The sequence below is a fragment of the Mytilus galloprovincialis genome, chromosome 5 (assembly GCF_965363235.1).
Source record: "Mytilus galloprovincialis chromosome 5, xbMytGall1.hap1.1, whole genome shotgun sequence".
Classification (NCBI taxonomy): domain Eukaryota; kingdom Metazoa; phylum Mollusca; class Bivalvia; order Mytilida; family Mytilidae; genus Mytilus; species Mytilus galloprovincialis.
This window is the reverse complement of record NC_134842.1, coordinates 51,300,549-51,324,012: the sequence shown is the minus strand read 5'-3', so window position 1 is coordinate 51,324,012 and position 23,464 is coordinate 51,300,549. Positions and strand designations below refer to the sequence as shown.

The 23,464-nt window shown below is 31.1% G+C and overlaps 1 protein-coding gene across 5 annotated transcripts; it reads right to left on the bottom strand.

Moving 5' to 3' along the window:
- Window positions 1-360: 360 nt before the first annotated feature.
- On the bottom strand, window positions 361-23,446 carry LOC143075989 (uncharacterized). 5 transcript variants are annotated; one of them, XM_076251598.1, is made up of 8 exons: window positions 23,401-23,446; window positions 22,439-22,496; window positions 10,911-11,027; window positions 9,290-9,439; window positions 8,723-8,749; window positions 6,652-6,717; window positions 5,912-5,929; window positions 361-1,726 (listed from the first exon to the last, which is right to left on the bottom strand). In XM_076251598.1, exons 2-8 carry the CDS (start codon window positions 22,445-22,447, stop codon window positions 1,514-1,516), a joined length of 600 nt encoding a protein of 199 aa, XP_076107713.1. In that variant the 5' UTR covers window positions 22,448-22,496; window positions 23,401-23,446; the 3' UTR covers window positions 361-1,513. The 5 variants fall into 5 exon arrangements, with proteins under 5 accessions (XP_076107713.1, XP_076107712.1, XP_076107714.1 ...); XM_076251597.1 differs by lacking the exon at window positions 23,401-23,446 and adding an exon at window positions 23,250-23,380; XM_076251599.1 differs by lacking the exons at window positions 5,912-5,929; window positions 23,401-23,446 and adding an exon at window positions 23,250-23,380.
- Window positions 23,447-23,464: the final 18 nt, after the last annotated feature.

Here is a 23,464-nt window from a genome sequence, read left to right as displayed (position 1 = left end):
GGTGAAATAAATCTGAAATAGATTCAACAAGAATGACTGCTGGACGATATTCTAGGGTGGATAGTTGTCTCATTGGCAATCATACCAAATATATGTGTTTGATATACCGGTACTATTAATTCAGAAATTATTGTGTGCATCAATTATTGTGATTTCAAAATTGTGAGATTTATAACTGAGATTTCAAGAGAATCTGCATAAAAATACATGTATCAGATACCAGCATACACGATATTATTGCGATACTCAACCAGTTGCACAATTGTTTCTGAATTTATAGTACATTAACATATGCTCGAGCTAAGCAAAATGTACCTTCATTTTGTTATTTATAACAGGAAAAATAATAAAAATAAAAAGCACAATATCTCAGTTTATTAAATATCTAAATAAATAACAATGCTTATAACAATGGACGGTAAAATATTCGTTGGTCACATCTCATATACAATAACAATAAATAATGCTGACCACATGACCAATTGGGTTACGTAGATCTATTTCTCATTTCAAATATCATAAAACATACTGAATATTCACAACTTAAAAGCTGACAAAAAAACTAGACAGTGTTGTCACTACTAAAATTAAAAGAAAACAGTACTGAAAAATCTAAAGTAAGAAGAGAGTGACTACCTGCCCCATATGAAATTTTTTATTATGAATTTCTTCATAACTAAATATGAACAATAGCACTAAAGCAAATATCATGTTTATCACTGATTCATGCATTATACAACCACAACACAAGAACTTCACTTTGGAAAGATAAATTTAAAATATTTGACCACTACAAGTACACATTTAAAATTTAAATTTATATGAATTGTGCAAGAAAAAAATCAATGGAAAGGGAAAATGTTTAGCACCATGACCTGCAGAAAATTTTGCATGTTTTACTTATCACAAAACAAAATGAGATTCATGTAATACAAGTATTTTGATTATTAAGATCATAAATATGTTAAAATTGTTTCATGAGATAAAACATTTTTAATAAACAAAATGAACATACCCTCTGAAACTTTACTTTGTTTACATAACAGGTTTCTTTAAGTATTATCGAGAAAACGACAATGGGTTTGTTCTACTTCTATTTAATATTGTTAAACCTCCAATACATGTACTTATTTAAACAAAAGATGATGCTCATTCATAAAATAAAATTTTAGATTCAGACAATCATTTCAAAACACTTCCTCTCTGAGACTGTTGAAAAGGAAGAAAAGTGCAAGTCTGCTTGATAAAAAAAAATTTCAGAGATATATTTATTTGCAACTCTAAAAATAAGATATGAAGGAAAAGACACCAGATATATTTTATTTCCATGAAAAAAACACACTTTAGAACTTACCATTGTGACCTGCTTCGTTTAACTCTATATACTAACAGTAATTTTTACAACAAAGATTATGTCTGTGACTATCAAAAATCTTTAAAACTCCTTTAAAAAAAATCATTTAAACAAAAAAGTAACAAACAAATATCAAATACAATTGGGTTTCCTTTTCCATTAAATATTAATAACTTGAACCACAGTGGAAGGTTCGCGTCCAGATTTATAACGGCTAGGCATACTTCTTGCTGAGTTCACCTGCATCATTTGAAAGTCGGAGTGTTCTCTCTCACTTGTTGTTGTTCTCAAATTCACCTCAAAACAACAAAAGTTGAAATGATTACACTTGATGTCACACGGCAATACACAACAATCATTTTCTTTCTCTACCTAAAATTATATAAAAGTACAAATTAAGTTTCTTCAATCTATTTTTTTTATGGGTCTATAAAAGTTGACATGAAAGTTTAAGATCAGACTTCAGACTTCTTGAAACTGGAACACATTTCATCTGATATGTGTTTGTACAAAATATGGCTACAATTAAATATATAATTAGAATCAAGTATTGAAAATTGTCTTATAAATGACTCTTATTTTAACTGCAGGACAAGATCTCAATTTGAACTTTGTTTGAGAAGTTGAGTTTCTAGAACAAAGTCACACATTTTTGGGATACATGTTATGCTAATTTTCCCTGAAATATTTTGCTCCTATGAAGAAATAAATGTCATTTATAGTTTTTTATTGCCATTCATTGATCTTTCTAACAACATACTGATCCTTATGTACTTTTTCTTGTTATTTTATTACAGTATTTTGCAGTACTTAGGTATATTTTCATGATAACAACTGTCGATTCAGCTAGTGCCATGTGCATGCATAATCCCTAAGGAATTATAACTGTTCATGTCTTTTTGTCTGATATAACTTCAATTGAATCATGAAACCATTAAAACAATCATGATCAATAATAACAAGAGAGTACATGCTGAAAGTTTGCTCCTGCTTTACTGATCATGACTAAATTTATGTCCTTTAGATAAAGATTTTATTTTGGTTTCAAAACATTTTACTGATCCATGAAGTGAAGTTAAGGTCAGACGAACCCTGCAATATGTACACTAACAATCATTCCTAACACCAAATATATTTGACTTATTGCTTAAAGTGTATAACAAAAGAGCTAACGTTGAAAATTTAAAGTTGACCAAAGAACCATGAAAATGACATCAATGTCAAAGGAACCCTGAAAGATGGACATGTACACCATATTAATAATCATTCCATATACATGTATCAAATATATTTGAGCTATTGCTAATAGTTTCTGAGAAGCACACCTAACCATGTGAATTAAAGTGTTGTTCAGCCACATGTTAATATTTTTCAACAGTTGATTTCTTGGATTAGTTATCAAATTAAAGTTAGAATGATTGCGTTTAAAACCATAATTTCTGTGCACATTCAGATCATCCTGTAGGAGTGAAACTTTTTTTAAGGTTTGCTGTTCATGTATTAAAGGTTTCTAAGATTTGCCAAACATTATAAAGAATAGGCTCAGATTTTTCAAATTACTCTATATATGTTCAGTTGAATCTCCAGGAAAAATTTGTAAGATACTTTTTCCATATTGATAGAAATATCTAAAGGATCTTCTATTAAAGACTTTTGATGAAAAGGTGGATTCAGGACTTGAAAAATGATGCTTTGCAAAATCAAATATTATTTCCTTTATGTCAATATTTGATAGGTATGTGCAGTCAAACTGAAAGTTTTTTTGGTGTTTTTTTTTAAATATCATGAAAATATAACAATTTGCCATAAATTTGATTTTTCATAATTGCTAAACTCAAATACACATAGATCTGCAAAGGAAAATATCAAGCAAAAAAATATATGCATTCTTTTAGGCGACATCTTGGTCATCACATATAAACAAGCAATGTGATAAATTACATCGTTATATTGCTAATATTCTTTCATTATTTTACCTGTCAAGCTAAAATTACAAAACCTGCACATCAAAAGCACTCGATATCATTCTTAATGCAACAATATCCTCTCCATTTTTTCATATATATATAGGCAAAACCACACATTCATTCATACATTGTGTACAAGTAACATAAAAAAACACACACAGCTATTCACACATTGTGTACAAGTAACATGAAAAAGAAAATAAACTCACAGCCATTCACCCATTGTTCAAAGGATACACATAAAGCACACAGTCATTCACAAAATGTACAAGTAACACAAAACCACATTCATTCACACATTGTGTACAAGAGCACACATTCATTCACACATTGTGTACAAGTAACACACATTCATTCATACATTGTGTACAAGTAACACATGGTCCTTTACACACTATGTACAAGTAACACATAGAAATATAATGGCTAAACTAAGACATTTTAAAGTATTCTTTTACACTAAACAGTTAATCTTAAAGATTTTTTTATAGTCTGCTATCCAATATTACTTCATACACATATTTTCATACTGGCAACTAATGTTCTATTTCTAAATACCAACCCAATCATGCAAGTCACCAAGTTATATTTATTATTTACCTCCACACATGTATTTACACATACAAAATGTATATGTATGACTAATAAATGTCTATATATCTTAATGTGCTATTTTCTGCACCTGATTTTAGTCATGCTATATAAAGAAGCAAAAACAAAACAGACCATCTCAAATTGTGATAGGGTTCAAAATGAAGCCATTTGACCATCAATTTAAATGAAATCATACATGTATGCTGTGATTACAATTCTAGACCAAAAATAAGTAATTAAGTGCTAATAATTATATTAGAAATTTTCTAAAGTTAAGGTTGTTTAATGTATAAGAAATGTATAATCTTATGATTTCTTTCCATGCCATTTCTAAAGGTATTTGAAAATCATTTGCAAACAGAACTACAGGAAATGTATCTCATTGAATTAATCTTTGTTGACAAATAATATACATATGAATATATCCATGCAAATTTTTGGTTTCAAAAAATTATATATAGCAACAGTTCAAATATATCCTCATCATGACTTTTTCATTTTGAGATGATTGTTAATTAAATAATATGAGATTGTAAGAATATAATTAAAAATAAATAATATAAATTTTTAAATATAGCTAATTTCTACTCTACGGTTAGTAATGATTATAAAAAGAGATTAATATGTAAGTTTAAGCACCATCACACCCATTATAAATCTGAAAGATATTATAACCACATTTCACAGTACAAATCTATTGATATATTTCTGGGAGTTTGTGTATTTTTTCAAATTTTAACATAAACAGTATTGTTACTTAATTGGAATCAAATTAATGATGATATATCAGACAAACAGGAATTTTGCTTTTTCAATTCATAATTAACCTTAAATAGCATATACTTTATAATTAACATGTCTTTATAAAACATTTTTGTAAAATAGATTAGGTTCCAGGTTAAATAAATGTAAATTTGACAAAATCTGTTATGGTTTTCAAAGTATGCATGCCATGAAATTTTTAACAAAATAAACGAAAATGAAATAATTGTACTTTTCAGTGTATTCAAAGATTTGTACATGTGAAATGTTATAAGCTCATGCGTCCTACAAGCAGTGCTACGTCTTGTAAAAGCAAGCAAAGAAACAGTGATGAGACAGGAGTGGAGAAGTCTGGTGAGAATATTCACACAAATACTTACTCAACTATAAGTAATTTATAAATTATTGTTACCATGGAAATATGTCACGTGACATTTTGAGATTGTAGAGTTCCACATTCATTGCACCACTGTATAGAAGAAAAACAATATTACAGTAAAACCTTGATTACACAAATGTTTTCTTTTTTTAAGATTTAAAGTTCAACCCTACATTTTGGGGGAAATTAAGAGCCGATTTAACAACGCTTTTATTTTCCTGAAATATTATTACCCTTACCCTTTAATTCCATGAATAATTTAACTTTTTTTAATTTACCAAGTTAAAGAACAATTCAATTCATATTTTACAAATACTTTGTATGATTAATTTTTTAATAGCAAGGACAAACAAATTGGAACTGAATCCCTTCAAATCCAGATAAAAAATTTAAATTATAACTTTGTAAGCACTGCATCACCATCAAGTGTGCAAGGTCATTTGGGATAAACTGATATTGATTCAATAATGGGCAACCCTAATAACTGGAAAGTTGGAAACCAGAATTTGAAGAAAAAGTGTGGATGGACATGTCTTTATATTCAGAAGTATGTATGAATATTCCAAAAGGAAATCACATTTTTGTGAAATGAGATAAAAGTCCCATACCAACCACAGCTTTTAAGTTCAAGTTACAGAGCTGGCCATGCGGTCATAAAAATTTGAAGCAAAATCATCATACTCTGACTTTTCAGAATTTAACTTTAAAAAGTGCTGGATTTTTGTATCAATCATACATTTTGTACTCATTCTGGGTAAAGTTTTATGACCGCAGACCCCGAACAGAGATCAGAGTAGTAACCCTAGGAATATTGAGTATATATTATATCTCATCTAAAAATTGATTTCTGTGTACCTCATATAGATCTCCTTCCTTTAATTAATGAACATGAATATTCATATTTGTTAGTTTATCTTCTATAAAAATATATCATGCAAACTTTTGAAAAATATAAATTGTAATAAAATCATCAATCATTTCTAAATGCCATGCATGAAATATGCCATCAAATTTCTCTAATAAAAATACAAAGGTATATGAGTAATCCATGCCGCCTTATTGCTGAACTGATATTTATTTCCTAATCCAGTAATGGTTTTTAATTGACAAAACATCATGAGAAAACTTTTACCCAATGCCTTATCACTTTACCGATATTAATTTTCCATTTCAGTAATGGTTTGAATTGTCAAATAATAACTTTAATAAAAGGTTATTTACGTGTATCATTATTTGGCAGAAATGAGAAAATGTATAATTGAAATACTGCAATTTCTAATCAATTCAGGTTAACTTTTTTAAACTCCTTACCTTGAATTTGGAAAAAAATTAGGTTCATCAACCTACATAACCTATACCCATTGAAAAAAAAATGTAAATCATCACTTCTTTTCAGTTTTCTATATATATAAATGTATTTAAGTTAAATTTAAACTCAAGGAAATAGGGTTGTGACATAGACACAGTTCTACATTATAACCCTGGCAATGATTATAACCTAACAATTTTTTTAATCTGATCCTACCATTTAACAACTTAACAAAGAACAAACAATATTAAAAGTGTAAGATTTTTTGCAATGATGTTTTACTTACATTTGTACAACAATTATTTGGACCTGCAAAACATTGGCACAGCAAAATATCTACACAACTCACATTCTGAAAAAAATCCAAAAAAAATCATAAAGTGTCATTTTAACAATATCATAATTTGTTTCCAAGCTCCAAATGACATTATTTTCCTCTAGTGGTATATTATATGAAAAGGCGTTTTTTTTTATGCAAATACCAAAAGAATCATATTAAACACGTACAAAATTGATGATTTTTTTCTTAATATATCCCTTTTTGAAAGGGGGATTGGGGAGGGGATTCAGGGGCCAAGAATACAGTAAAACCATTGTACATGTTATCTCTCACACTAAAACAAATTGTGCTAGAAATTACTACTATATACATGATATATGTTTTATAGTAGAATTGATATCAGAAATTTGAATACATTTCATAGTGTAAAATCTTTAACACAAAAGGGCTATAACCTACTAATTTTGAAGGTTTCAAATGATGTTTCAGGAACATAAACAAAATTTATTTCAAATCTCAAATGCAGTAAGATTGGTCACCAAATTTAGTAAAATTTAGGCCATAAAAAAGAATAGCTTTGTTTGCCCAAATGCTACCTACCCAGAAAAAAGCTGCCTACTCAAATTCTTTTATTGTCCTGATTTGAAGAAGTTTTTTTTTAATGAGATAGGCATGAAGACTAATAAACACCCAATACTTCAATTTCTCTTTAAAAAAAAAAAAGAAAATGCCTACCTACCTACCCACTGTCTCAACCTTTGGGTAGGGTTTGGGCAAACCAAAATATTTTTAATTGTGGCCTTAATAGAGTAGGATTAACAAACTATGAATTAAAATATCCAGAGTTCCTGAGCCTAAGAAAACTGGCACCAATAATAGAATGCCTCCATGCACTAATGTAAGTGGTAACCATATTATTTCCATTATTTAGTGAATGTTGCATGTTTGTTAGATTGAATACTCGTTGAAATAAATTGTGAAATGTGTAAATTTTAAAAATAAATCAAAATAATGATATAAACAACTTGTAACAAAATTAATTTTGAATACAATAGAACAAATAATCAAAGAATAATAACTGGAAAAGGTGGAATGAAATCAAAATAAGAGGGATGAGAAACAAAAAATATTAATACGGATGAAAACAAATTACAAAAATTGTAAGGATTAATATCAACAATATCTAAATGTTTAGCCCCGTCATATTCTTTGTGTGCGTGTCCCATGCCAGGAGCTTTTAAAGCATTGTAGTTGCTTTATGTCTGACATAATGTTCCCCTGTTTTGTTCTGTCTACTGTAGCATTGTACAAATAAGGCTGTTAGTTTTCTGTAATGAATTGTTTCAAATTCTTTACGTTGGGTACTTTTATATCTTGTATATCATGTATATGGGTTTTTCTCATTGTTGAAAGACATACACTACAGTGACCAGTACATTTTGTAATTGCTTTCATCTTAATAAATTGAACCCTTTGGAATAGTTGTCTCATTGACAATCATACTACATCAACTTTTTTAAAAAGAAATATATTGACTTATTTTCCTGTCTAAAAGATCAAATTCTTTAAATTTTCGTTTTTATGTAAATAATGACTGAAGAACATCATACTCAATTTTTTCTATATGAATTTAAATGATAACAAAACCAGCTACATACAAAAATAGGATCTTAGTTGCCATGTAATCTGGAGATGAATTCCATGTATATAACTTTATAAGTGGACAGATCATTCCAGCTTTAATATCATCATATTCATATTAGAAATGCTTAGTGTGACTAAATTATGGGTCATTTCAAAAATATAGAAGAATGCTACGTAATTTTCAGGTATAAAACATGATAAGTTTACATGTATGTTATTGTATGGTTCATTTTCTATATTAATTGTCTACCCTTGCTGTTACACAAAGTGTATATTGACACCTTCCCTAAAATAACTTTAAAAAAAAAACCAACATTACTTTTAACCATATCATATTTATCTGGTTATTAACAAAATTATTGAATACTGGTAACTGTCATTCAGTTTCAATACAATAACAAACAAAGAGAACATAGAAACATGATTGTAATACCCTTTCTCTCCAATATTGCTGCACCTTCTGAAAACACAATTGTTATAAAAACATGTCTTTTTACATTTTGAAAAATCTGAAATTTAAAGAAGTGCAATGATTCTGTCTCATAAAATAAACATGCTTTTAATCTTTTGATTGATTGTCAAACCATTGTATATCTGAAATAAATAAGTGAATTTTCACAATTGTATAAAGCATTTATATTCATTGAAAGGGACTGGGATGCTCGGGTTAGTGAAGACGTCTAAATTATTGCAAACATGCATGCATGCTGTTTTAAACTTTGGCTGAAATTGAACTTTTCTAATCCTCTCGTTAATGTTCTGACTAAAACTAATATTTTTGACTATTTTTTTTTAATTTCATGCATGTACATTATTTTACATACCTTTGATACAATAAATGAGTTAAAAGCTATTAAATTTGTCACCAATGCAAAAAAATGATAAAGCCAGTATCTTAATTATTTCAAACCCAAAGTCTTCAAAATAAACTGCTCCTTTATTAATTCTAACCCCTTTATTCTAAATTTTGTCACATGACTTTGACACCTGACCACCATACCTTTCTATTGGGACATAATTTGTCCAAACATCTATTAAGACTCGGATCACAGTCACAGCTCTGAGAAACATTCACACAACATGTACACTCTAGTGGTTCCTCTTTTCCACATAAATTACACTTGCAGCAATTTTCACAAATGTTATGTCTCTAAAAATAGAAATTAATTAATGAGTCAATATAAATATAAAGAAGATTACACAAATTGTCTTCCTAATGTAATTTAAAGTGTCTGAAAAAAAAAACCAGAAAGTTGGGGTGTGCTCATTGTATAAGGACAGTCAGTGTCCAATTTTGCTGTAAATGATTACATCTACACATGTACATCTTTTTGTTTTTGCTGTAAGTGATTACATCTACACATGTACATCTTTTTGTCTTTGCTGTAAGTGATTACATCTACAAATGTACATCTTTTTGTCTTTGTGGTAAGTGATTACATCTACAAATGTACATCTTTTTGTCTTTGCTGTACAAGTGATTACATCTACATATGTACATCTTTTTGTCTCTGGATAGTCGTCTCTTGGTCAGACTACCACACCTTTTTTTTGTTTTAATACTTTTGCAGCTATAGCAAAGCATTATAAATCATCATTACATATGTGTCAGGTGTGAATTAAAAGTTTTCAATTATGGAGCTAAATTTTCAGATTAAAAGTGGTCAAATTAATTATTACCATGAATACAGAATTTTGACAAAGGGGTTCCCATTTCTATAAAAGCATAATATGGTTGAAAATACATTGTTTCTATGCAGTATTTGTTAATAGAGAGAAGAGTTGTCTCTTGATTCACCAGTAATAATAAAGAGTGTTTGAAAATAAAAGTTCATTTCTCCTTTTCCTCATGGTGGTGTACAACATTGATTGGTTGCGATATTATTTATTTGTAATATTTATTGACCAATTTATTATATTGTATACTACATTTTGTTGCTCTTGTTGCACACAATGTGCCTGAGTGTATTAATAATAAACTTGAGTGCTAAGCTTTTATTCTTTAACTGCTTAAACCATTTAAAACAGATGAACTGATCTGTCGTACAACACTGAGTGCTAAGCTTTTATTCTTTAATCGCTTAAACCATTTAAAACAGATGAACTGATCTGTCGTACAACACTGAGTGCTAAGCTTTTATTCTTTAATCGCTTAAACCATTTAAAACAGATGAACTGATCTGTCATACAACATTGAGTGCTTAGCTTTTATTCTTTACCCACTTAAACCATTTAAAACAGATGATCTGATCTGTCGAATCTTCACACTAATCAAAACAAGGTAATCATTCTTCTCCTACTAAAAGTTTTGTTAATAATTTTGTCTATATATATTCCAAATGGTCCTATTTTTTTGTTGAAAAATGGTTATTAAACTTAAAACCAGTGATTATACATGAACAGTACACATACTACACACAGTGGAGCTAAGTATATTTTGTTTGTTACATGCGTTCCTTTTTTTGTTTAAAAAAAAAAGATGCAATTGATTAAATAACAATAATTAAAAAAAAAAAAAAATTTAAATCAGTTTTTTTGAAAGCGACTGAAAATTGGTTGATGTAATTTGATTTCTAGTTTCAAAAATATTATTCAGAATGAAATCAGGTCTTTATACTTACACGAATAGCCCATCTAAGAACTAGTACACCTATAATCAACAATGTATAACACACAACAGATATGCACACAATGGCAGCAACTGGCAAGGCAAGGTCATTTGTACTTGGAGCACTTGTCTGAAAGCCCCAAAAAATGTTTTAAACAGAATATATATTTCACACAAGAATAAAATAAATATTTCACACAATAACATAAATAACTGTACACCAAAATTGTTTGTTGAACTAAGCAATGTAAGGAGAAAGTTGATAGATTTGCTAATTCAAATGTCCATTGCTTTTTATTTGGTGTGAATGGCAGATGTTTGAAAGATTTTATTTTTTCACACTTTTGCACACTTTGGAAAATTTGATCTTTACAAAATTATATAGTAGACATGTATATATGTAAAGATTAATGTCTTTTGTTAAGAAGATGAACATAATACCCTCTAGATATCTTTTGTTAAGATTAAAGAAGATGAACACAATACCTTCTAGATATCTTTTGATAATGTGTGTAGCTGATTTGTTGTCTCATTGATGTATACATGTTCACCATATCCTTGAATGTTTATATACATGTAGAATTTTTTGCTTAAATCTTGTTAATTCAGAGGGGGAAAAAAAGATAATTATCACTGGCAGACCTATTTGGAAAATCACCGTGATTTTTGTAAAAAATTCGGTGTTTTTTGGCCAATCTGCGCGGAACGGATAATAAATAGAGGTTCATCGTAAATTTTCCGTTTTACAGAATATTTTGCGGTTCTCCGGAGATTTTCCATGTCTATGGGAATTATCCGTTTGTCCGATAAAACGGGTGTGTATTGAGTCATTGATAGAACCAGTGATGCGTGAGCAACGGTTATTAAAAGGTCGGTTGTATAATCCGTTATGCGTGAGCGACGTTCAATCATTAATTGATCGTTGTATAATCCGTTAAGTGTGAGGGACGGTTGTATTGAGGTACAGATTGTGATATATGTAGAAGTTTACAGAACTACTAGTATCATTAATCGATTGAGATATAAGGAATTTTCAAAAATTTATCACATATGATAATGTTTCTGTAAATTTAGAGAGAAACAGATTATATATTTCTCGGGGTTAAAGGTTTACTTTTATGATGGAAAAATACATGTGTATTTCTGAGGCCGCAGATCATTTAAACTTCATTGGCAAATAGGAATTTTTAAAACGGTCTTGATCACCTGCTGATCCATTAATCTTTCAGAATGAAATGCACATTTATACCTCTTGGGGTTGAAGGCATATATTAGCAAAATTAACAATATGCTACGATGAGATAATAACTAGTTGCGAATTTTAGTCCGAATGTGTATATATATATGAGCATATGGACATACATTCATCTTTATAATTAATCAGTTCATCTGTCATTTGTTTTATTAAATTACTTTTCAATTGTGGTATAAATACAATTTTATCATTGTGTAAGACGATTTGAGAATAATGCTTTCATCGTAAATACTTCAGAAATTATAATTGATTCAAGAACCGTTTATTGGAACAAAAATAAAATGAACGGCCTGGAGGAAGTTCTAACCTTAGTTGATATCAGGGGTCAATTGGTATAGCAGTATGTTACGTAATACAACGATCGTCGATGCATAATATGCATATGTATGTATATAGTATGCATGCAACTGGATTTCGGCAACTCGTTGGTTGTCTTTTAGACAAAGAAGTTCCATTTTAAAGATATGAAAGTACGTCAATGCACGTCTTGTAAACTAATCTGTTACTTTTTGAAATATAAATAAGTTATATTTAAAAAAGATTGGATGGTTATTTCACACGTATCAAAGTTCTTCTGTCATCATTACTGTTTTTCAATTATTTTTTGAGAGTTCGATCTTAAAACTAAGTTCGTCCTGACATTTATGGAATATTTGCCACTGGAAGTTAAACAACCAACAATCAATCATCTTATTACAAAATTTAAAATATGCCTGAGCGATAATATTCTTTTAAATTTTAATGTGAAAGACAGTTTCTCCATTTATAAGAAGGCACTTCCAGGTCTAATGTTAAGTGTATCTAAATCCCGGGATTGAGATTTATTTACTATACTAGCAAAAAAAAAAAGAAACGAAAAGAAATGATGATACTTTTTTTTTTAATAATTAATATATATAATTAACGTTAAAAATATATGTAATTAACTTGATCTAAAACTTGACCTCGCTCATAATAGAGAATGTTAAAAATCAATTGTGTCGACTGCACGGGATTGTCCAACGGCGGGCAATACCCTGTAACTATAAACACAGGTGATGTTACTGACCGATTGTGGAATGTCAATTAAAGGGTTAAAGTGATGTGTAATGATTGACATTATTGTGCGCTTGAAAGTTGAGGCTCTAGTAGGTTCATTTCAATTGATAATCGAAAATCTAAAATCATTTTTTTTTCTTTTCAAATCAACGATGAAGTTTTGGATATTATGGAAGGGATTTTTTTAAGGACAGAGGTACCTTAAAAGTCTATAGGAAAATATACAAATAAAATAATATAAAACAATTTCGAAGGTCACAACTTGTATCTTATAAATCAATGATAAAGCGACTTCATCAGTATTAACAGTTATAAGATTGCAATCAGATGACTTTTAATTTTGTTTGTGTTTCAGGAGTGGGAGTGTATAAGATTACCTTATATTACAATGTTTGTTTATATTGCTTGACCCTTATGGGTGTAATTTTGCAATAAAGATTAAAAATATATATTTTGGATGTTCCATTCTCAGCATTGTTTCTGGTCTTGTCTGTTCGTTTGTTCGTTCGTCCGTCTGTCCCGCTTCAGGTTGAAGTTTTTGGTCGAGGTAGTGTTTGATGAAGTTGATATCCAATCAATTTTAAACTTAGTACACATGTTCACAATGATATGATCTTTCTAAATTTAATGCCAAATTAGAATTACCTCATTTCCTCAGTCCACTCAGGGACTTTCTATACTAATTAAAGATAGTCCTTGGTCTGTTAAACATAGAAAATGATAGTGCGGATTGGGCATCCGTGTATACTAGTGACACATTCTTTTTTTTAGTTTATTAAACTTGTTCTCAGTGGCAGATCCAGATTTTTTTTATATATAAGGAGAGGGGAGACTAACTGATAATGTCATGAGAGGACCAGCTCCAGTCGTTCTCAAGTGATTCCCTATATAATCAATATTTATTTTTCAACAAAAGGGGGCGGACACCGTGTCATTCCCCCTTTATAGCCGACTGAGAAACTCAAAGGGCTGTTTAGGCAGTCTATGTCGTCAAAAGCTTCTATGTGTTGTATAGCCAGTCATTGAGTCAGTGTCGTTAAAAACCTCCATGATATCAATCAATCAAATCAAGACTATTAAAAACTCTCATCAACGCCATTCCCCACTAAATCCGGCTCTGGTTCTATTAATTTCATTACTTCTTCAACATACTAGTATCGGGAGCATTTGAGTATGGTAGCACTCCGTAGATAGGTCTGTAGTTTTGCATGTATGACACTAACAGTTGGCCTAACGTATTAGAAGGCCAGGGTTGGAAGGTTATTCAACATTCTGTGGCTCAATTGTAACTATATTTTCTGTGAAGTGCTACCTAAGCCGTGTCCTGGTGAACCCTACCCATTTTTTTCAAAGGATTTTCCAATAGCACATCGAAACACTTCCAGCATTCTATATTTTTTTCACCAAAAAAATTGGACCTCAGCATAATACAGGTCATGAGGTACATTTGTTTGAGGAGGGGGTTTCAATTACTGTTTAATTTCCTGTTACTACGATTTTTCGGGATTTTTTTTTCATCAGATTTGCCCTGTTGTCTTTTCTTTTAACTCCGTGTAAACCCTCACACGCGATGTTTACAGAATTATTTGTTTGTAAAATTAAATTTGTTGTATTACCTCTTTTATCAAAATAATATTTAGTTAGCTTTATTAGCGCCTTTTCAAAGTCCAAGCATTGAACATTGCAAACACATATAAATATTTTCAAATGAATTAGAAAATATCTTCCCAAATCGACAGAACGAACAGAGAGATATTTGCCACTGGTCTTTACCCAGTTAACGATTCACTCTTAAATGCATTTCTCAAAAAACGATGGGAAACAGAAAAAACCAGACTATATCTTTTGGATAAACAGCCAAGGACATTTCCAGACATGAATATAACTGCATGGACCATCGCTTAAAAGTTTTGTGACAGAACAGACTTACAACTTTACTATAGTACATGTACAGTGCTTAGAACTTAATTTTACTCCAGTTTACATAGTGCATTATTTTATGTTTTATGATAACAGAACTTTGTTTTATCAAGGTTTATCATAACTCGTATGGTTTTATGATAACTGATTTCTGAGGAATATGTGTAATAATGTAAACTTTATTTAAAGATACGTTTTTTCCAATTGGCGCTAAAGAAAAGCACCATATGAATATTCATGAACCTACAACGATTGCTCAAAATCGTGATTTAAAAATCCTGTTTGTGAGATGTAGATTCATTTTAATACCGAAATTTCGTCTATATATTAAGTTTCACAAGTGTATAACACGAAGAAGCTATCAGAAGGTACATTACTTCCATTTTGTTTGGGTGTGAACCATCGATGTTTACAGCAATATCAAAGAATAAGATGATGATGGTAGAAAGAACTATGGGCGTCGTGTGGCAAATATTACATGCATATCGGACCATGAGTTGTCAATCCGTATGAAAAGATTTCCAATACAAACATATTATTGAGAAGGAATGTTTACATGCTCTCGTACTAGTATTACAGGGTTCTTGTGTCGTTCACCTTAGACACACATCTTTTTAACGATGTTTAAAAAAAAAGACAGAACCAATTTAATGTCATATATCCCTATTTTTTAATATAACTATAACAAGAATACCCCTATTTAGCGGACAAGCAGTTTATTCTTTTTTTCTGTTATTGAATATTGAATACCAAGAAGGAAAGTAAATCCCGAAATTAATTTGAAACTTTGATACTCAATAGTTTTCCAGCAAAATATTCACAACCCTTGGGGATAATTAGTGTTTGTCCAGTGGCATGTATAACATGCATGTCGGAACAGGAAATTTTGCATAATGTACTTTCAGAACCATGTTCACATCATTATACATTATAGCCAACAATTGAGACGACAACTCCTTCCTTTGTTCGAGAACAATCTTGTTGAAATAGAAATCTGTGATTTTACTATGTCCATAACTTCGATGAACCCAAAGCAAGTTAAATATCGACCTGTATTTAATTCAAATAAGTTCTCTTCTTCTTCTTCGTCCATCGACATCCCATGATAACATACTGTTGTCATACGAGGACTAGTTTATTTACAGAACTTTTAACCCAAATAAACAAAATGTATGTTTCTTTCTTATGTTCAATGTAAAAATGTATATAGTTTTGAATTGCAACTATCTATAGTTCCGTAACTTTCTATCAAGGCGTATTAAAGAATGGTCGATATGTGCGTATATTTTTGTTAAATCATATTTCTTGTACGTTTCAAACTGTCCTTCACTTTTGAGAACGAGTACTTACATTTCCCCAAATTTACCCTTGGAAAAAATGTGAAAACAGATTTTTATTTTATCAAATCTTTTTTTTTTTTTGAATTATTTAGATTTTTATAAATAATATTCTTTACAACAGAAATGTAATTTATAAACAAGCTGATGCGTTTAGTAATGACTAGTATATCGGACACGCAAGACAGAGATTTATACTATACACCTGATAGTTCAAAATGGAAAGTTTCAAGTTATCGGTCGTATACACTGATCAATACCCTTAGAAGTGAAGCGATGCATGAACTTGCAAGTCCGACAGGAAATCGCTTGAATACCTGAACGTGTCACCTCACAATACATTTGGGAGTAATACCTTTAGCCATGCTGGTGATCAGACAAGGGAAGGTACAAATTTATTTAAATAAGTTTATTACATAAAAGAATTATGAACAAATTAGATTTTCGAAAACAATTTTCACGGAACACTTATTTACGCTCATTTATGACTTTGAACTATGACTTTTTCACCAATTCCCATATAAACAGTTAAGTAGACAGACCTTGGTTACCACGGTATAGCTGACTTATATTAACCCTCAAACCAAATTTCAGAAATCCTTGTATTGTAGTTCCTGAGAAAAATGTGACGAAAATTTTTCAACTTGGCTATCATGTGTAAAATCAAACAAGTGTTCGGTAAACAGGAAGTTGTTGAGTGATGAATCTGAAAACGCATCAAGTTCCAAGTATAGCTGACTTATATCAAGCCTGAAACCAAATTTCAGAAATCCTGGTAGTGTAGTTCCTGACAAAAAATGTGACGAAAAATATTCATGGGACGGACGGACTGACTGACAGACTGACGGACGGATGGACTGACGGAAGCACAGACAGAGGTAAAACAGTATACCCCCCCTTTTTTTCAAAGCGGGGGTATAATTAAATATCTTACAATGCAAAGCTAGTTGTTTGCGATGTGCGATGATGCGTAGCTGCATGGTAGATTACCACGTGAATTAGATCATTTTGATTATCTTTGAATTCACCACAGTCGCTTGAATTTGAGTGATATATGTATGAAAAAAAAATACTGTTATATGTATAATATATATTTATCATATGGGTGTGATAAAGGGTATGCGATAAAGGGTGCGCATCAAAGTTGCGCGATATGGATTAAACAACAGGCTATTTATCACATATGCAAAACTACTGTATTTACTACTAAACATATGATAAATAGAGAATAATACATGGCAAAATCCGTATCATATGCCGTATCACCCTCGACCAATATCATCCCTCGGGCCTAAAGGCCCTTGGGCTGATATTGATGTCTCGGGATGATACGACATATGATACGGATTTTGCCATGTATTATTCTCTATATATTATACATATTATATATTATACATATAACAGTATTTTTTAAATTTTTTTTCATACATATATCACTAAAATTCAAGCGACTATGAATTCACGAACACGTGGCTGTTGACACATTACACACAATATACTTAAAATACCTGGGGCAATTTACACTTCTGGTTTATTGTCCCTTTAACCAGCCAGTGTATCTGTGTATGAGGTATTTATCTACCGTGCAAGGGTTGTGCAGCCAGTCAAGGTCGTTAAATGTATCTCTAGCTCCATTGACAGACTCCCATAATATATTCGAAAGCGGATCCCGGATTTAAAAAAAAAAGAATGTGGAAGGACGTAAAGACAACATTACAAATTGGACTAGTGTACATGCAACATTCAATCTATTTCTTGTGTGACAGTTTACTGACTGTCAAACCCGTGCTCAATTTATTATTTTGATATGGTTCCATCATTCGAAAATAAGTTATTAAAATCTCAGTAGGCTAAAACAAACTACTGGATTTTACCCACAGAGTGCAACAAACACAGGTCACGGAAATGGTTTCTACTACTTCAAACTTTGGCAATCTAAAATAAAATCTAATCAGTCAATTTTACAGTATCACAATTTCATGTAACAGAAGAAGATAGTGCCTTGAAGATAGCTGAGTAAAATAAATATTTTTTTAAACAAGATATAAGTAGGGAGCTCTATTTTTAACCAACCCGCGCATGAACAGATTCATTTTTTCTTGTATTTACTTCCTGAATGACACAACTCTAGAAATGTTTGCCACTGGACATCAATTTAAAAATTAAATAGAATCAGACAGTCAGGCTCGAGCAAAAGACCTTGAGAACGGAACTTTATAGCAAGATATATACTAGTGTATACAGATTGTATTTGAACACATACGAGGGTCTTGAATATTGTCTAATAGTTGTAAGTAATTTTTCTGTAGTCTTCATATTTTCCCCCATTATTCTATATTCTTTGTTTTCTTGGTGTCTATTTTATTTACTTTTTTGGCCCTTTGTTGTGCACTTTTTGTCCATATATATTCTCTCTTCTTCTATATAAATCCTATTCAAACCCTTATAAACATACACAATCAAAATGTTCAACTCAAAACCCCAGTTGACTTGTCATCCATGGAGTTTTTCTCAACCGTTGAGAATATAACAAATGCTAAATGAGTCCGTTTAAAAAAAAGATGTGGTGTGATTGCCAATGAGAAAACTCTCGTTAAGAGACCATATGCCACAGAAATTAACAACTATACATGTAGGTCACCGTACGGCCTTCAACAATGAGCACAGCCCATACTGCATAGTCGGCTATAAAAGGAGAAAAAGTCTAGGAGTCCATTACTGATATTACATATATATATGATTAATGTATCACGTATACGTCTGATGCTTAATTGTTGGCTCTGCTGGAAGGCAAAATATTTAGCTCTTTACTGACTAGTATTTAACAACTGAAACTAGATAAGTTATGAAAATCAAGGAATCTATACATGCTATAACAGCAAATTTAAACGGAACCAAAACGCAAATTAGTAAAATAATAAGTATACAACTAGCATTTCAGCATTTTAATATTGGTAATTATTAATGATGTAATGCGTAAATAAGTTATCCTACACAGTGGAACAAATGGGAAGCCAAAGTACGTTAATGTCTGGATTAATCTTCTGCAAAAACAATGTCATTTTGTTTATTTTATCTGGTTAAATCTTCTGACAACAGACTCGGACTTCTTTAGAACTGAATTTTAAATGTGCGTATTATTATGCGTTTACTTTTCTACATTGGCTACTAGAGGTATAGGGGGAGGGTTGAGATCTCATAAACATGTTTTTTTGATTGAGTTAAGTCTGCCAATTGATATTTTATCGTATGTTTTTCTTTGTTGTGATGTTATGCTATTGTTTCAGAAAAAGGGAGAAGGTTTGGATCCATTAAAACGTTTAATCCCGCTGCAAATGTTTGCACCTGTCCTAAGTCAGGAATCTGATGTACAGTAGTTGTCGTTTGTTTATGTAATATATACGTGTTTCTCGTTTCTCGTTTTGTTTATATAGATTAGACCGTTGGTTTTCCCGTTTGAATGGTTTTACACTAGTAATTTTGGGGCCCTTTATAGCTTGTTGTTCGGTGTGAGCTAAGGCTCCGTGTTGAAGGCCGTACTTTAACCTATAATGGTTTACTTTTTAAATTGTTATTTGTATGGAGAGTTGTCTCATTGGCACTCACACCACATCTTCCTATATCTATTAACCCCGCCACATTTTCCCGCCTGTCCCAAGTCAGGAGCATCTGGCCTTTGTTAGTCTTGTATTATTTTAATTTTAGTCTCGTGTGTACAATTTGGAAATTAGTATGGCGTTCATTATCACTGAACTAGTATATATTTGTTTAGGGGCCAGCTGAAGGACGCCTTCGGGTGCGGGGGTTTCTCGCTACATTGAAGACCTGTTGGTGACCTTCTGCTGCTGTTTTTCTATGGTCGGGTTGCTATCTCTTTGACACATTCCCCATGTCCATTTTCAATTTTATTTCAATAAACTGACTTAAATAAAATTTAAGCAAGTTAAACTGTAAGCTTGCCGCCGTTGATACCCCCGCCGAAATATTTCGGTTCACAGGAAGTTGTTGAGAAATGAATCTGAAAACGCACCACACGGTACAACTTACTTGCATAAACCCTGTAACCAAATTGATAGATACGAAAAAAATTTACTTAAATAAATGTTTACATGTAATGTATGACGTACTTAAAATCATCTTTGTGTAAAGAAACGTTTGAATTGGCTGATCTTTTTGTAAAGCATGCTATTTTGACGGTTACGGATTCAGACTCATTAAAGATGCAAACGGCTATACTCGCACATGTTTTGATCATTTCTTTCAAACGCATACGTTTGCAAAGTTTACATAAACTTTGACAAACTATGCAAACGCTAAAAATGCGTCTGCAGTTTGTCGTTTGTTGGTACAAACGCTGCATTTTTTTCTAACTTCAACCTGATTAAACGAAGTATTTGTTTCTACGTTTGTAAAAAAGTCTGATTACCAACAACATGTGCATGCATTATTGAAAATTCAAACAGGGTCATTAAAGATTTATCAAACGATGTATTTGTTTCTACTCGTGTAGAAAACAGTAACACACGCGACACAACGTTTACAAAATTCTTGTTAGAAAGAAATGCGGCCTAAGAAAAATCTTGTTAGAATCACAAGAAGTCTTGATAGGTCGTAAAATAAACTTCCCATCACTCTATTCTTTTCACATGTCAATTTAAAAAAAAAAAATTCGCAACGATGTCATAATTGAAAGCACGAGGAAGGCTGGCCAAAATGTTCAACTTGCGGCTAGTGATTGACAGGTATGATTATATCTTGGGGCTCTTGTGGGGAGCGTGGTGTCGGACGGAAAAAAGATTTCCAGTATTCATATATATATAAATGTCGATCTGATGTGGAAAATTGTGAGTTTTTTTTTAATAGCACAAAGAAAAAGACGTTAGAAGAGTAACAATGTGTAACTATAAACGAATTACTCGTTTATAATCTACGAGAGTGATCAGATCGAAGTTTGATAAAAAAAAAAAAAAAAAAAAAAAAAAGCATTCAATATCAAACCTTCTTGGTTGGAGAAAACATGTTCAATGTATACCTGCAAATATGTCTTAATAAATTATATTGTGTATTTAAATTATCTCCATTGAATACAATACAATTTATTAAATGTATCTATGATATCTGAACAGGTAAAGTTAAATTCGGATCAACAGATTGATTTACGACCTTCCGCTTGTCCATGTTGTATTGCAAAAATATCACAGCAGGTATTGTTCACATTAGACAAGTGTCAAATCAGTATGACATAATGTCGGATTACGGCATCTGCAGTAATTAAGAGTCTGTTTTTACTGTTTTTACAGGAACTGATTTATCTTAACATGACAATAAAGAAGAATTTTGTAAGGTGAACATATTTGTAGTATTGCAAAGTTACCACGTGCATTTTCCTGTTCATTGGTCACATTTACATAGATTATTCTTTATTGAACTAAATTCGATATTTAAATTGCAAGTAACTTTAATATCAAAACCACCGCTTTTTATTTCTCGACTGAAAAGGGTAATAAGACGGTTATTTTTATCTGACTGTAAACAGTGTATATAATCACAACGATCTATTAATATCCGTTGCTCACAGATAACGGATTATACAACGATCTATTAATAACCGTCGCTCACGCATCACTGGTTCTATCACTGACTCAATACACACCAGTTTAATCGGACAAACGGATAATTCCCTGAGACACGCGGATAATTCCCTGAGACACGGAAAATCTCCGGAGAACCGCAAAATATTCTGTAAAACAGAAAATTTACGATGAACCTCTATTTATTCTCCGTTCCGCGTAGATTTGCCAAAAATCGCGGTCATTTGCCAAATAGGTCTACCAGTGTATACATGTATATGTTCTTCACAACTAGATAAAGGAACAATTTTAATGTACCAGTTTACATTCACTATGATTTCTAACCAGAACCAAGCAACAACTGCAGTAAGTTCTAATGAAAATTTCAATAAACTAAATGATTTATTAGATATTTACTTACAGAAGACATTGTCTAGTCTTTCTTTAAACAATATTTATTAGAAACTTCCTTTTCCATCCTAAAAATATATTAACAAATATATACTTTTTAGTCATTTCAGTTCCTTCAGTCAATAGAGATTTAAATTTGTAGGAAATTAAAAGTATTTCGAGAAATAGACCAAACCACAAAAATCATGCAAAAAATGCTTTACTTTATATTTACAGCATGTACACACACCTGAAACTCTATTTCCGCTGGTGGAACCGACAATCCTAGCCAGTTGAACTAATGATGTCATCAAACAATCATTTCTGTATGGTGGCGTAAGATATTTTCTATTATGACGTCAAAAATTTACAGAGATTATAGTGTCAAGTTGACACTTACTAAAGCCTAAAGACATTTGTGATGTATAGCTATAGTAATGCTAAATGGCCGACAAATAGCAATAAGGTGTATTTTTCTTACTTCACCAATACCCATGCAGGATGTCCTACCAATAAGTAGGTAACCATGATCTCATTTGTCCTGATTGAACTTGTGTCAACCATCAAGTTCAATCAGGACATTACATATTAACAAGAAACAGGGCTGCTGAAACTGGTCTAGCTTGATTACGGATCAGTATCATTAACTCGGTCCTCTCCCAAGGTAATCAATGCTTCATATTTATATTGACACCATGAACCCTATTTTTGTTAATAGAAATTAAAAATTGTAAATAAAAATTTTGAATGTACAAGAATTTTTCAATTAAAAAAAATCCTCTACAATACATTTAGCAGCAACATATACATGTACACAAATTATTCCATAACATATATGGTACCTTGTAACATATGTGGCAATCAATGAAATATTTGAGAAATCAAACTTTCTACAAGACTCAGCATGATATAACTTTTGCGGCTTTCAATCTGAAAATTTAAGATCACGTGATCAAACAAACCGTAAAAGGTGTGTGTCGTAAAATATATTACTTTTTATATATGCCTTATTTCCAAAACTTATGATTGTACGAGCGAAAGTAAATGATAATCGTTG